This window comes from Osmerus eperlanus, chromosome 2, assembly GCF_963692335.1.
Source record: "Osmerus eperlanus chromosome 2, fOsmEpe2.1, whole genome shotgun sequence".
NCBI lineage: Eukaryota > Metazoa > Chordata > Actinopteri > Osmeriformes > Osmeridae > Osmerus > Osmerus eperlanus.
Genome location: NC_085019.1, coordinates 5,679,633 through 5,692,718, shown reverse-complemented (window position 1 = coordinate 5,692,718; position 13,086 = coordinate 5,679,633). Strand labels below are relative to the sequence as shown.

The 13,086-nt window shown below is 44.3% G+C and overlaps 2 protein-coding genes across 2 annotated transcripts; one reads left to right on the top strand and one right to left on the bottom strand.

Annotated features, from left to right (window-relative positions):
• Positions 1 to 172: 172 nt before the first annotated feature.
• LOC134008724 (pentraxin-4) lies at positions 173 to 4,691 on the bottom strand. Its single transcript, XM_062448230.1, has 4 exons — positions 4,358 to 4,691; positions 4,059 to 4,231; positions 2,574 to 3,481; positions 173 to 1,256 (listed from the first exon to the last, which is right to left on the bottom strand). Exons 1-4 carry the CDS (start codon positions 4,490 to 4,492, stop codon positions 616 to 618), a joined length of 1,857 nt encoding a protein of 618 aa, XP_062304214.1. The 5' UTR covers positions 4,493 to 4,691; the 3' UTR covers positions 173 to 615.
• A 3,374-nt stretch (positions 4,692 to 8,065) lies between these two features.
• si:ch211-157c3.4 (Lipopolysaccharide-induced tumor necrosis factor-alpha factor homolog-like) lies at positions 8,066 to 12,822 on the top strand. Its single transcript, XM_062448646.1, has 5 exons — positions 8,066 to 8,190; positions 10,742 to 10,804; positions 11,025 to 11,132; positions 11,306 to 11,480; positions 11,801 to 12,822. Exons 2-5 carry the CDS (start codon positions 10,762 to 10,764, stop codon positions 11,913 to 11,915), a joined length of 441 nt encoding a protein of 146 aa, XP_062304630.1. The 5' UTR covers positions 8,066 to 8,190; positions 10,742 to 10,761; the 3' UTR covers positions 11,916 to 12,822.
• The last annotated feature ends 264 nt before the right edge of the window (positions 12,823 to 13,086 follow it).

The window sequence follows — 13,086 nt, the reverse complement described above, 5'->3', positions numbered from 1 at the left end:
CCCACTCCATTCACATTGATATCATTTCTGTATTCTAAAACGTCTTGTTTCAAAGCATTGTTCACGTTTCTGTAAATATGTCCAGTACACAAGGCAAAATGGGAAAACAAGGATTTACTCTACAGTCTATCAAAAACGTGTGAAAAAGAATGAGAAGAAATGTGTGTCATTTATGATTTAGTTTATGACATGAGCCAACAACAATACATCTACCGGTCTGTACCATACTATGGTATAGTTATAGTTGATCAGAGAATTTTACATTAAAGATCCAATATTTCTTGAATGAACAAAATCCATTTGTCTACAGTTGGTCCTTTACATTAAGAGCATTTTTTTTTAATCAACAATGACCTTTAAACAACAAATGGTTGCAGATTCAGCATCTGCATGTCTACAAGAAGTGTAGTTTTATTTCCACCCAACACTGTTTGACACCAGCAAAGTCAGAAGGATAATTCACACCCCGTTCCTCTCTGGGATGATGATCAGTGTTGACTGAGGCATTTCTCTATAAACATGCACATGAGATGTGGTCTCTGAGCAAAAGTGAGTAGCATTATGTGTAGGAAAGAATATGCAGTTTGAAAAAGGACCAGCTGGGACCTCAGTCTTTCAGACACAGTGTTCTAGGCACTCACATGCCACCTTCTGGACCTCTCCATGCACACCTGCTACATCCTCCAGGGTCAGCACCACCCCTCGGGGTACCCCCTTCCCTGTGGCTACCCCTGCCACCTCCCCAGGGCTTAGCACCCTGTTCCACACCACAAACCCTGCAATACGCCCCGCAAACCCCTCCTCGGGGTCAAACCCTCCCCCTACGGTATCCTGCTCCTGCCCCAGCACCACCGAACCACCCCCGGGTACCTCATAGCCCTTCCTGAACTTTGACCCTGTGGAGGTGAGGCGCCGGTCGGTGTAGTGCCAGAAACGTCCCTCAATGGAGGACCAGAGGAAGCAGAGGTGGTGCCAGCGGCCATCGAGGACAGCGTCCACGTGGAGTTGTCTGTAGACGGGGTCGCCCAACACAAAGTCTAGGGTGTCCCTAGGTACGGTGGCTCTGTGCCCGTAAAGTACCAGACTGTTGTCGTTGTCCTCGGTAGCGTAGGAGAGCAGCGTTCCGATGTACCCCACATCCACGCGGAGCCAGAGACACACGGACAGCTCCGGGAGGTTGGGGAAGCTCCGTGCAAAGGTGACGTAGTTATCCGAGGATGCAGAAGGGAAGAGCAGCATGGAGTCCACGTTACAGACTGGGGAGTGAACAGGATCGTTTAGTATGTTTATAGTTTAAGAGGAGACCTTGATCTATTTGTAGTGTGGTAACAATTACCCATGTCCTGTTATCCACCCTGCAGAGGAAATTATTGGACTTGATTTGACTTGAATTAATTTGAATTGAAACAAAACCCATCAAATCACCAAAACACCATTTATCTTAAACCTTGCTGTCTGAGCAGAGTAAGTCTACACTATCACTACAGAGGAAAATGTTGGACCTGTGTATGCAAGCATACAACACTTTCTGATTGGATAACACATCACACAGTAGCCTCACTTATCATACAGGTTGAAGGTGTTGTAGCTGTAAGTTAAGATAAATGAGTTCAGGTTGCATCCGGGGAAACATTTTCTAAAGAATAACAACCCCAGCTGCTCAGTTCTCTCCCCTTCATATCCGGAACCATGGATACCTGTGGTCAATTGTAAAGCTCACTGAACGTTTCTGAAGCAAAGGCCAAGGCTACCAGACTGCCAACTGGCTCTCTGTCTGATTCTGATCAAAGCACAAATCTGTCACTGAAATGTCTGAAAATCTGTGCCGTTTTATAAATTGTACGTTTTAACATACGTTGGTAAAGATGTAAGTGCAATAATAACAAGTATCTATGATTCAACAATGTTCCAGCCCAACATCTGCTGTTGATAAGAGACTGTTGTGTTCAACAGATGGTCTCTATTCCATTACTTCGGATCAACAAATGCAGTTTTCTTTCTTAGTTTCTTCATTCTGAAGGGCACCCTTGAGCATTAAATTGATTTCTCAGATGTGAGCATAACTCTAAGCCCTACCTCAAAAAGAAAGTTGACAGAAGAATGTATTAACATTTCTCCATCTCTCATCTCATTTTTTTCTCTTTTCCATTCCTCTTTCTTTTTTTCCTCTCTTTCTCTCTTTCGGTCACTCCCTTTCTCTTTGTCCTACTTCCCTGTGATGTTGAGTTACTTGTGAGTGTTATGTGAGTTATGTTCACGGGAGAGGTGAACTAGATGTCTGTTCTACTCATCTCTAAAGTAGAAGTTAGAGATTCCCAGGATAAGTGAGCTTAAAGTTACGTGATGTTAAGTAAAATCTCACCATTATCCAGAGAGCATGAGTGTAAACAAAACTAGCAATACCTTTAACAGACCTCTCAGCTTCCCTCAGCTCTGAGATTTAAAGTGAGTTTAGATGCAGATCGAGATGCATTGGTTCACTGCAAATTGGTTATAGATATGTCATACACTCCAGTTGAGACCCTGGTTGTATTGGTGGTACTTGGCATGTGCAATAACAAGGTTGAACATACTGTTGCCCTCCTTTCTGGGTCCTTGCAGCTGGGGGATCTTGTGCCTCAGAGGAAGCTGCAGAAGATTCTGGATGGCTGGATCTTCCCGTCTCTCCTCCTCTCCCCCTCCTTTCCCTTCTCTGTAGGCGTCCGCAGATATTTTTCTTTGTTCGTTTCCTGTCCTCCTTTCCATCTCTTTGCCCTTTCTCCACTCTGACCCAAACTGTGATACTGCCCCCTCCTTGATGAGTCCATGCTCGGGGCTCTGCCTTCCTGTCTCGTGCCTCCCTCTCCCCTCCCTATGGCTGGGGCGCTGGCTAGGTTGAGGGGGTGGAAGCGGAATTCTAGTCCTCATTCTTCTCTCTTGGGTATTTATAGGTTGAGGATGTTCAGTTGTGGAATAAGCCTGGGGATGGAGATTGGAATGAAGATGAGGCTTGAGGCTAGACTGGGGCTGGGTTTGGGAATGGGTATGTAAATTGTACTGGGGGTTTGAGTGAGGTGGGGTGTGTTTGGGCTTGAGATGAGGGCTTGTCCTGACCCTATCTCTTCTGGAGGTTTGGGCCCTGGGTGGTGCTGGGTCCTGTGGGTTGATGGGGTCCCCTGTCCTCCCAGACACCCTGACAGATACACCATTCCCTTGAACGATCTCCCCAACTCTCCGCTCCAGCTGTCTCATCTGAACGTCCTTCTCCCCTAAGGACAGCTGCAGATCCCTCAAGCCGACCATGAGCTGCTCCTGCTGGGCTTCAATGGAGCTGAGTCTCCCCTCCTGGTTTTGGAGCTCCATGGTGAAGTTGGAGGCAGTGTCCCCCTGCCCCTGCTTCTGTCTCTGGGCCTGTCTGCTGCTGTCTCTCAGGCTCCTCTCCAGGGACGCCAGCCAACCCTCCATCCGCCTGCTCTTCTTCTGTATCTTCCTGCAGGACTCCCTGTGCCCAGTGAAAGATGTTACAAGATGACAAACAAAGTATAGCACAGTATTTACATATTATCAACCTTTACTTGTATTGGACATTTCTTATTTATGATAAGCTATTCAAAATTATACAGGATAAAACCAAAACACTAAAACACAGCACAAACATGAGAAAGTCATGTAGTCTGTGTGTGTTATAAAAACAATCGATTTCAATCTTTCTTGTGGTGTTACACCCATTGGCTGCAGGGGAGAGAAAACCTTTTTCTATCAAATGCAGTCCAAGTCTCAGAAATGGCATTAGATCACAGGAGTGTTGGTTACTTACATTTACATTGAGTCATTTTAGCAGACACTCTAATCCAGAGCGACTTACAGTAAGTACAGGAACATTCCCCCTGAGGCAAGTAGGATGAAGTGCCTTGCCCAAGGACACGTCATTTTTCACTGCAGAAATTGAACCGGCAAACTTCTGATCAATAGCCCGATTCCCTAACCGCTCAGCCATCTGACGTCACACCCTGATGTTCAGTAAGTGTATAAATAGTTGTTCTACTGTTTATCGTGTAATGCCCATGGCCCCTCCCTACCTGAGAGAGTCCATCTCCTGGCTGGTGGTTTCTCTGAGGTGGTTAAGGTCTTGGGAGAGGCCGTGGTACTGGTCTGTTAGGGTCTGCAGCCGGGCCTCCAGACTGGAGGACACGTTGTGGCGCCGGTTCAAAGTCTCCAAATGGGTCAGAGTCTTCTCCTGGAAACGCTGGAACTGAGAGACCAGAGGAGGGTCTTATCAAACGTTTATCCATTTTGATTGTTCACGGTAGTAAGATCTTTTAGAATATAAATACCTATGTCCATGCATGTGCGCACACACACACAGGACACAGCTGACCTGTTCGTCAATACGTTGGAGGCGTTGGTAGACGGGTGTCCTGTGTTCAGGTTGGGCTGCCCCCGGGTTGAGCTGGAGCTGGACCAGCAGCAGAACCAGGAGCTGGCATCCACAGCTCGGTCTGAAGCTGGACATGGTGCAGTGTGATTGGGCTAGGGCACACCAGGAGTCTGCTTGTCTTGTGTGGTAAACAAGGCTGACCAAGTTGCACTGGAAAAAGAGGAGTAGCTGTGGGATTGGGCTGTTTAGCCCCAGTGATGGTCTACAGATGTATGAACACACACACACACACACGTCCTCGCTTGTTACTTTCCGCAGTACATCAACGTCAAACAGGCAGGAAGATTACTTTAACAGAGCTTTCTCACTCTGAATTTCTCTGTCTCTGTATCTCTCTCTCTCTCGCTCTCTCTCTCTCTCTCTCTCTCTCTCTCTCTCTCTCTCTCTCTCTCTCTCTCTCTCTCTCTCTCACCTCTTTTCATGGAGCCACTGAGCCAAGCAGTGCACCTCTCTCTCTCTAAATCACACACACTGAGCCAATATGTATATAATTACCAATTTTTTTACATTTTACAACACAAATACTTGAGTTTCAAGCTCTTTCATGTTATAGTGAAACACTCCGGATGTCATAGCAGATGTCATGCTTTGTGCTCTCCAAACAGCATACCATAAATACCATCCTGTTGTCTGAGAAACTTAGTAACTGTTTCTCTTATGTTGTAAGGTGTGGTTCAAAGAAGTAGTTTGAATGTGTGGTTCTGGGATGTGTCAGAGAACCCTGTGATTCAGCTCTCTGGAAGGCTACAGGTTGGTCCACTTCTACTGCCTTGCATTGTGGGTCACAATAAACACCCTGCAGAGCACAATGCTCTCTCATAACAATATGACTTACAAGTGGAAACTATTAATCCCTTTGCATATAGTACTGCAGTATCGATAGCAAAAACAGACAATCATTAGCTTGTACTGGAAATCAAATAGCTTGCACTAGTATTAAAAAGCTATCGGAATGGACACTGAGCAGTGCACCTGTCGTACAAGAGAATCATTGGGTGTGCTTTGCCTTCGGCAAGGGCACAACCTTTGTTCTCTCACTTATATATTATTGGGTGTGCTTTGCCTTCGGCAAGGGCACAACCTTTGTTCTCTCACATATATATTATTATTGGGTGTGCTCAAGCCTTCGGCGAGAGCACAACCTTTGTTCTCTCACATATATATTATTATTATTATTTCTTTTTGCCCCCCTAAAACTCAGTAAATATTTGGACTACATACACAACGGCGGTGTCAAAAGGTTCGTCTTGGTAGCGATTGAGTTGCTTCTATTGGGATTTACGTTCCGTTGCATGGTTTAAGTGGAAATTACGTTTTTGTGGCGAAAAGTGAAGCTAACGGTGGCTAACTTGCTAGCCACAGTCAATGACGCTACTTACGTCACTAACGTCACGAAAACTCGCGTGACTACCTCTAGCAGAACATTAGTTTAGCAGCTCGTTAACTTCTGGGAGATAGCTAAGCTAACTGCTTTACTGCAAGGGAGCTGCAGAAACGCCACAAGCAAAGAGGCCAGGGTGATAACTATTTACTAATTGTACTTTGTGATATGACACACAATTGTGACGTGTAATGTACAATATAAGCTGATTTTATTAAGGAAATACATCTACTTTCGGAAACAGTAGTCTACTATGTCACTGAAGTATTAGCATCATGACATTAGCCTCTGTTGGCCGGGCAACACATACTACATTGGTCTATGATGCATCTGTTTTCAATCGTTAAAATAAACATTCCTCACAAATACATTTTCGTTGTAGGATTTATTATGACATTACATTACAAGTAAACGATTTGTGGGTGAAATTATCATTACCTGTGGTTTCAAACCAGTGTTGCTCACTGCAACGCTGTAGCCTACGCGAGACACTACAAAAACATCTACACAGCTGTAGGAAGTCAAACGGCGACAGAACATGTTCGGCACTCCCCTTACTTAAATCAAAAGTCTATCTAACTACTAACCTTAACTTCATTGCCACAGCCTAAACTTTGTCAATCTGTTCATGAAAATAATTAATTTCAGCCTAAACCGTACAACGGAACGTTAAATCAAATTCAACCAACGCAATCGCTACCAAGACGAACACAGCAGTAGTCTAGTACTGTACCGTAGTAGTACAATTTACCGGGGGGCAGCTTCTCCACACAGGGCTATATCGCACTTGGCGTTGTTACTGACAATGATCGCTACCAGTGAGCTTTTTATGAAAGCGATTTTCCACTAAATAAATGTCAAGCTTATTTACGTTTTTAAGGGCATATTTTCAGTTAGCAGATGGTACTGTTTGAATCGCGATTCCATCTTCTACTGCCGGTAACGTCGTAGAATAATCTTCAAAGGGGGTTCTTTATTCATGAATGAATGCAATATGAGTAGGCTAAATTCCTTAAAATATCACGAGAAGGGAAAAACTTAAAAGGACGTTTAAATCATAGAGATTAGGTCAATTTTTACACCGGTCTGCCAAATTTATTCGTTTTGATTCAACGATGAGGCTGCCTCTTGCAGGGGAAATGAGAAGACATCTATTTCATTCTACACTTCACTCGGATTTTCAGTTGTAAATGAGCCGCAAAAAAAATGCTTTTAAATCTATGTAATCTTTATAAATAATAAGTATGCATTTTTATATAAAATATACAGAAATATCAGTTGTAAAAATGTCATTCAAAAACGGACCCCTGTGCAACCGACGCAAGCAAGCACACCCTACAATTTCCCCAGAAATTGTACCCTCTCTAGTTTTGAGTGTTTCATGACTCAGACAGATAGCAGCAACTGATGAATTGATCTGTGTGTGTGTGCGTGTGTGTGTGTGCGTTTCAGGCTCGGTTCCAGAGCAAATCGGATGGGCGGGTATTTGATTTAAAGCAAATAAACATATTTGGGATTATCTGTGGTTTTAGCATGGTTCATATGTGGCCTGATGAAAACCAATGTCAAATGAACCGGTATGTCTCATGACTTGGCACCTTTATACCAATGATCCAGACACTATATTTACCTCTGTAATAACCCCACCCCTCACTGTAAGAGTTTACTAATCATTTAGAGAATATGTTGACAACATCTTCACCACTCTCAAGCATTTCAACACATGCACACACCCATACTTTAATGTGCATGCACTCACACATACGCACACATATGCACACATGCACACATGCACACACACACGCACCTACTGGGGAACACATATAGGTAATGTTTGATCCCAGGAATGTTGTTCATCAGGCCTTTTCATGCACATACCCATGAGCACACACACACATCTCAAATATTTTCACCTCACCCCTGTGAATTGATACACGCCAACACCTTTCTCGACCTGAAAACCCCACCCTGTTCTGCACCCTCTCAGTCAGGGGGGGTGGGGTTGGGCGGGCTGGCTGGCTGGAGGGCGGGTTATGTAGATGGAGGGGCTATACCAGGAGGATCTGTCCATTTGGACAGGTAGTTAGGAGGGAATGCAAATAAGAAGAACAGGTTATTATCAAAGTAAGAAGAAACTACACCTCCTAAATGCTATAGCACAACCCCCCCCCCCCCCCCTCCCTCCCACAGAACAGAAACAAAGAACAAAGGCTAAAGACAACTTTGTCTTTTTACTGTGTCATCTAGACATCATGAATCACCTACAGTGGGGCTTGGCAGGGGGAGGTGTGGCCTAATAAAGATGCTCAGGTAGGTAGAACTGCCATTATATTAGCACTCTGCATCTGCAGCAGGACTATCTACTTGATATTTTTCTCACCACTTGAACCAGGTAAGTCCTTGTAGTTTCCTCTTTTTATTTTGAACGCAACGGTTCTGGTTTCAAACACTTTTACAAGGTCGCATCTTCAGGCTCTCAAGATGTAGACTATGCTAATACAAAGAAGTGAAAGGAGAGGGCAAGTTAATTGAAATGAAAAAACGGAGTTGATGGGTGGAAAAGTGAGCATTACAGATGTGTTTGTGTGTGAGTTTGTGTGTATGTACAGTATGTTTGTGTGTGTGTTTGTGTCTTGTTTTTAGGTAGACACTTTAGGTAGGGAGGGTCCGATGACAACCGTGTGTGTTAGCTGTAACTCTGGAAATGTCGTGTCAGACATGTTATGTTACAATATTATCTATCTGCCCCGAGCCCTCTTGTATTAAATTCATGATATTAAGTGTTTAATTATCAGATAATTTCCAGTCAGTTGTCGTCACTTGTAATTGCCTTGATCAGATGATTTGTGTGGTATTTATAGGTATTGATAGTTGCAAGGTAATCATGTTGGGGAAAATGCCTTGATTTGGTTGGTGGAGGTTAGTGAAGTATTTTTTACTGTGTTTGTGAGATATGACATTGCAGGCAGTCTAGTGCCGGAAGTGTCTGACATTTCAAAACGCAATGTTTTGATGGGACAGAGTCAAATTTCCTTACTGCTTTTCCAGCCTGTTTGGTGACACATGCAAAAATGCCATCGATTGGGCAACCTGATGGATCGGATGATAATGTGGTTCTCTATTTTACATCATAACTATATGTCTAGTTTGCTGGAGTCTTGACAAGGTATGGGCGTTAGACAGGCCTCTAATCCACTTTTGCTGGAGTCTTTAGAAGGTGTGGGCGTTAGACAGGCCTCTAATGAACTCCAATCAGCTGAACTTTCTGTGCCAAACATGCAGACAAGGAACAGTTTCTCTTACACACACAGGTTTGACTGGTATTGAGTTCATGCACAGAGTGGTTCCACACCTAGCTCAAGAAGGTGTTCCCATTAGGGCCCTGTGACTGTCAGACCCTTAAAGCTAACATAATCAACAGAGTTGGATCTCTGACCCATCTTGATCTTGCATCCTACAGTTGTTTGAGAGCATCAAGAGATGCTACATATATCCATTGGTCTGGTGCTGGGGGATCAGGACTGGGTCCTAGGCTCTGAGAGAATTAACCCATGTTGGCTTTACTGGGATAGAGAGAGGGCTGGGAGACTCTATACATAAAGTTCAAAATGTATCAATTATATTTCATATTTGTACTGTTAAGTGATTGATTTCAAAATCAAGTATAACTGACAGAGGAGCAAGAGGCGACCGACATTCATGAGTTATGAGAGAACATTTGAACAGTGTCTAAAGGGAGTGCCACTCATTGCGATGTCTATGTGCATCCCTACCCCTGCTCTTTACAGCTACTGGAATACGCATAACGTTGTAAACTAGTCAAATCATTCATCGGAGATGTTTCTGACAGAGATTTTGAATGGAATTGTCTGGAGGAAGTTGAGCATTTACCTCTCACCAGTTATTCAGTTAAACAGCCAGTCAGTCAAACAACTAGCCAGTTAGTCAGTCAACCAGTCAGTCAAACAAGTCAGATGGTCAGTCAGTCAGTAAATCCGTCAGTGAAAGAGGTAGTCAGTCAATGGGGAAACATGTAGCCAAGCTACATTCCTACAGCCATGTTCGGGTGTAGACTGGGTTTCGCCTAGGCGTTGTGTGTGTGTGTGTGTCCTTTTGTTAAAGCCCTGAGGCAATCTGTCATTTCTCAAATCCCATAATGTAAATGACAGATGACAAGCAACAGCCAAAGCTCTTTGTCAGATACAACATAATTGATGGATAGTATAGAGAGGAGGAGTTTTTCCTAGTATTGTCTAGTATAGACTAGTATAGATTAGTATTGTATTGTAATGTATAGTTAGATTAAAAGCACTGGCAGGCAACACTGGAGTAGCTAAAAAGAAACTGCTCTAACCACTGATCAAGGTCAGAAACAGGTTATTCAGGAGGGGAATGGTCAGATGCTTTTTCAGTAAACCATGATTAAGCAATAAATCAAAGGAAACATTAACAACAGGTTTCCTAGAGAAAAGTCAATGACCTCTTCACTTATACCCGTCAGTGTACCGCACATTTCAAAATGTTGGACATTTTATTTGTTGAATGTTTATTTACGTCCACTCTCATGAGATAGAAAAAAGAAACACTACTTGTGTTAAATTAACACTGATATTATACAGAACAGAGGCATCAGAATCATCTTTTATCAGCTGTAGAAGCTGATAAAAGATGTCTTTTGTCAGCTGTGACAAAAGACAGGTGGTGCAAAATCTGTCTTAATTCTCTTGGTTGCAGACACTGTCTGTTCATTACAGCTGTGTCATCCTGACCCAGTACCAGCAGAGCTATAGGACATACTTCCACCTAGTGGTAGTTTAGAGGACAGAGTGAGATTGAGAAAGTCTAGCTAATTACTCTTACGACATTACTCCCATCATGCAAGCTTCAGCACAGTCACACATACACCATCCCTAACTAACCTGTGTCTCCTTGGCGATGTGCAGGAATCCTTCACCAGAGGACAATGAGCACAGGTGGAGCTAACCCACCCCCCTACATCATTCCAGGTGAGTCTCCAGCCTAGTCTGTCCATTCATCCAGCATGTTTGCTGTATCACAACAGATATGGCACACTTTATACCGAGACCAGTGGTGCCAACCTCAGAAGTTACTACGCTCAGCGGATGAACTTGTTTGACTACAGTGTAATTAAATGTTCCCCCCCCCCCCTCTTGTACTCTTCCTCCCCTTTCTCTACTCTTTCTCTCCATCTCTTCCAATCTCTAGTAGGGGGAGAACAGGGGGGGGACGTCAAGGTGTACCATGTTCACCAGCCTTTCACCCCGTGTCACCTGCCCGACGACCAAATACCCACTGAGGTCCAGGCCATTCCTGGTAAGCAGCACTTGGTGAAACAAGATGGATGTCTGAGGCATCATCACGATGAGTCACTTTCCTAAGCCTGCTTTCTTTTTGCTCTCCCAACACCCATCATTCTCTCTTCTTTGAATCCCCACCTCCTCCCTCCCTTCCACTCCATCTCCTCTACTCCCCTTTGTCCTCGGCAGTGTATGCCACATCTGGCGCACCCACCAAGAACAAGTTTGTCAGCTACGAGACGGAGCTGGGCCGCACATCAGGAAGGACCACCTGTACCGGCTGTAAGCAGCAGGTCAACACCGACGTCACCTACAAAGTGGGAGCCTTCGCCTGGCTCATGTGCTTCGTCTTCATCCTCTGCGGGTGAGTGGACGGCGGAGGAAGAGGGGGAGATGGAGACAGAGAGAGGGGAGAAGAGACATGGAGAGGGCTGGGGCCGAGAGGGGGAGATGGGGACAGAGAGAGGGGAGAAGAGACATGGAGAGGGCTGGGGCCGAGAGGGGGAAATGGGGACAGAGAGAGGGGAGAAGATACATGGAGAGGGCTGGGGCCGAGAGGGGGATGGCGATGAGAGCCATGGGAAGTGAGAAGTGGAGTGTGTGTGGGGAGAGAGATGGTGATACACAGTGAGCGACTGTGCCATGTTTAAATACTAAAACGGTGTGTGTGTGTGTGCGTCCCAGGTTGGTGGTCGGTTGCTGTTTGATCCCCTTCTTCGTGAAACACTTCAAGGACGCGTACCACTCCTGCCCCCAGTGCCACCAGATCCTCTACGTAGACAAGAAACGCTGCTGTTGACCGCCATTCACGGCCACCCTCCTGGGACCACGCCTCCTCCTCCGACCTGCTCACTGTCTCCACTGGCTGGGTTTCATTCCAGTGATGCTCCTTCCCCTCTGCCCTATAGGCCCATCCTAGGATCTGACTCAGGCGGTGTGTTATGACATTTAAGCCCCATTAGAGCGGGGGGAGCTTATGAAGGTAACCTAGCAGAGGAGGGCATTATAGCTAACTTACTTAGATGATCTTTAACTATATGGGTGGGATGTAAATAGCCTTAAGACACTGTTCAACTTGTTTCACCATTAAAAAAAGAAAGAAAACAGAATCACAAAGAGACACGGTTAGTGGAGGTACATATGTAGCTTTCAAGACACAGAACCTTAGCAGTCAGATAGCATTTGATATCACTGACAAGGAATCTCAGTGTCAGGTATTGCACCTGCAAGTCTACTCATGTCAAACCTTATGGTCTACATCCTATTGCACTCACCTCATCAAATCTCCAGCATAATGTGACTCAATTAAAAGGTATCGACAGTATATATTTAACCAAATGAAGTATAGGATAATGAAGGATGTCATTGTTTGGTGACACATGTTTCCCAGTAGAATCAGAAATTATGTACATACAAGTCTGGTTTTCTGCACAGTTCCAACCTTCTTCAATAAAGCATACTTATTAAGGATGCTCTATAATGTTTAAGGCCAGGTCCAAACTCTGACGAGAACACTGATGTCTAGTTTTGCCTGCATAAGTGTTTGTTTAAGTTTTTATTTGTCAAACTCCTCTTTTCAACCAGACATATTTCCATACTGTTGGCGCTAAACACCAATGATGTATAACATGTATCCAAGAAGATATTTTACATTTTAGTTATCACAGATTGTAGTTTCTCGAAATAAAATGAGATGTCTCAAAGGACATGCAGATCTACACCATCTCTCAGGCACCCACAGCCAATTACATGCTAGGTTTGAAACATGCTACGCTTGTGTACTGACCTGGCCGGACAACTCGAAAATATTTTTCTGGGTGATGGTACTAAGAGGGACCAAATTTGGTCTTCTTTTTATAGAAAATTTTATTCAACATACATTTTCCAGCAAAAAGGCAATATACAGGAATAGTTGTCGTACACTGCTGCTACACGGAGGATTTGAAACCGGAAAAGATCAATTTGAGGTG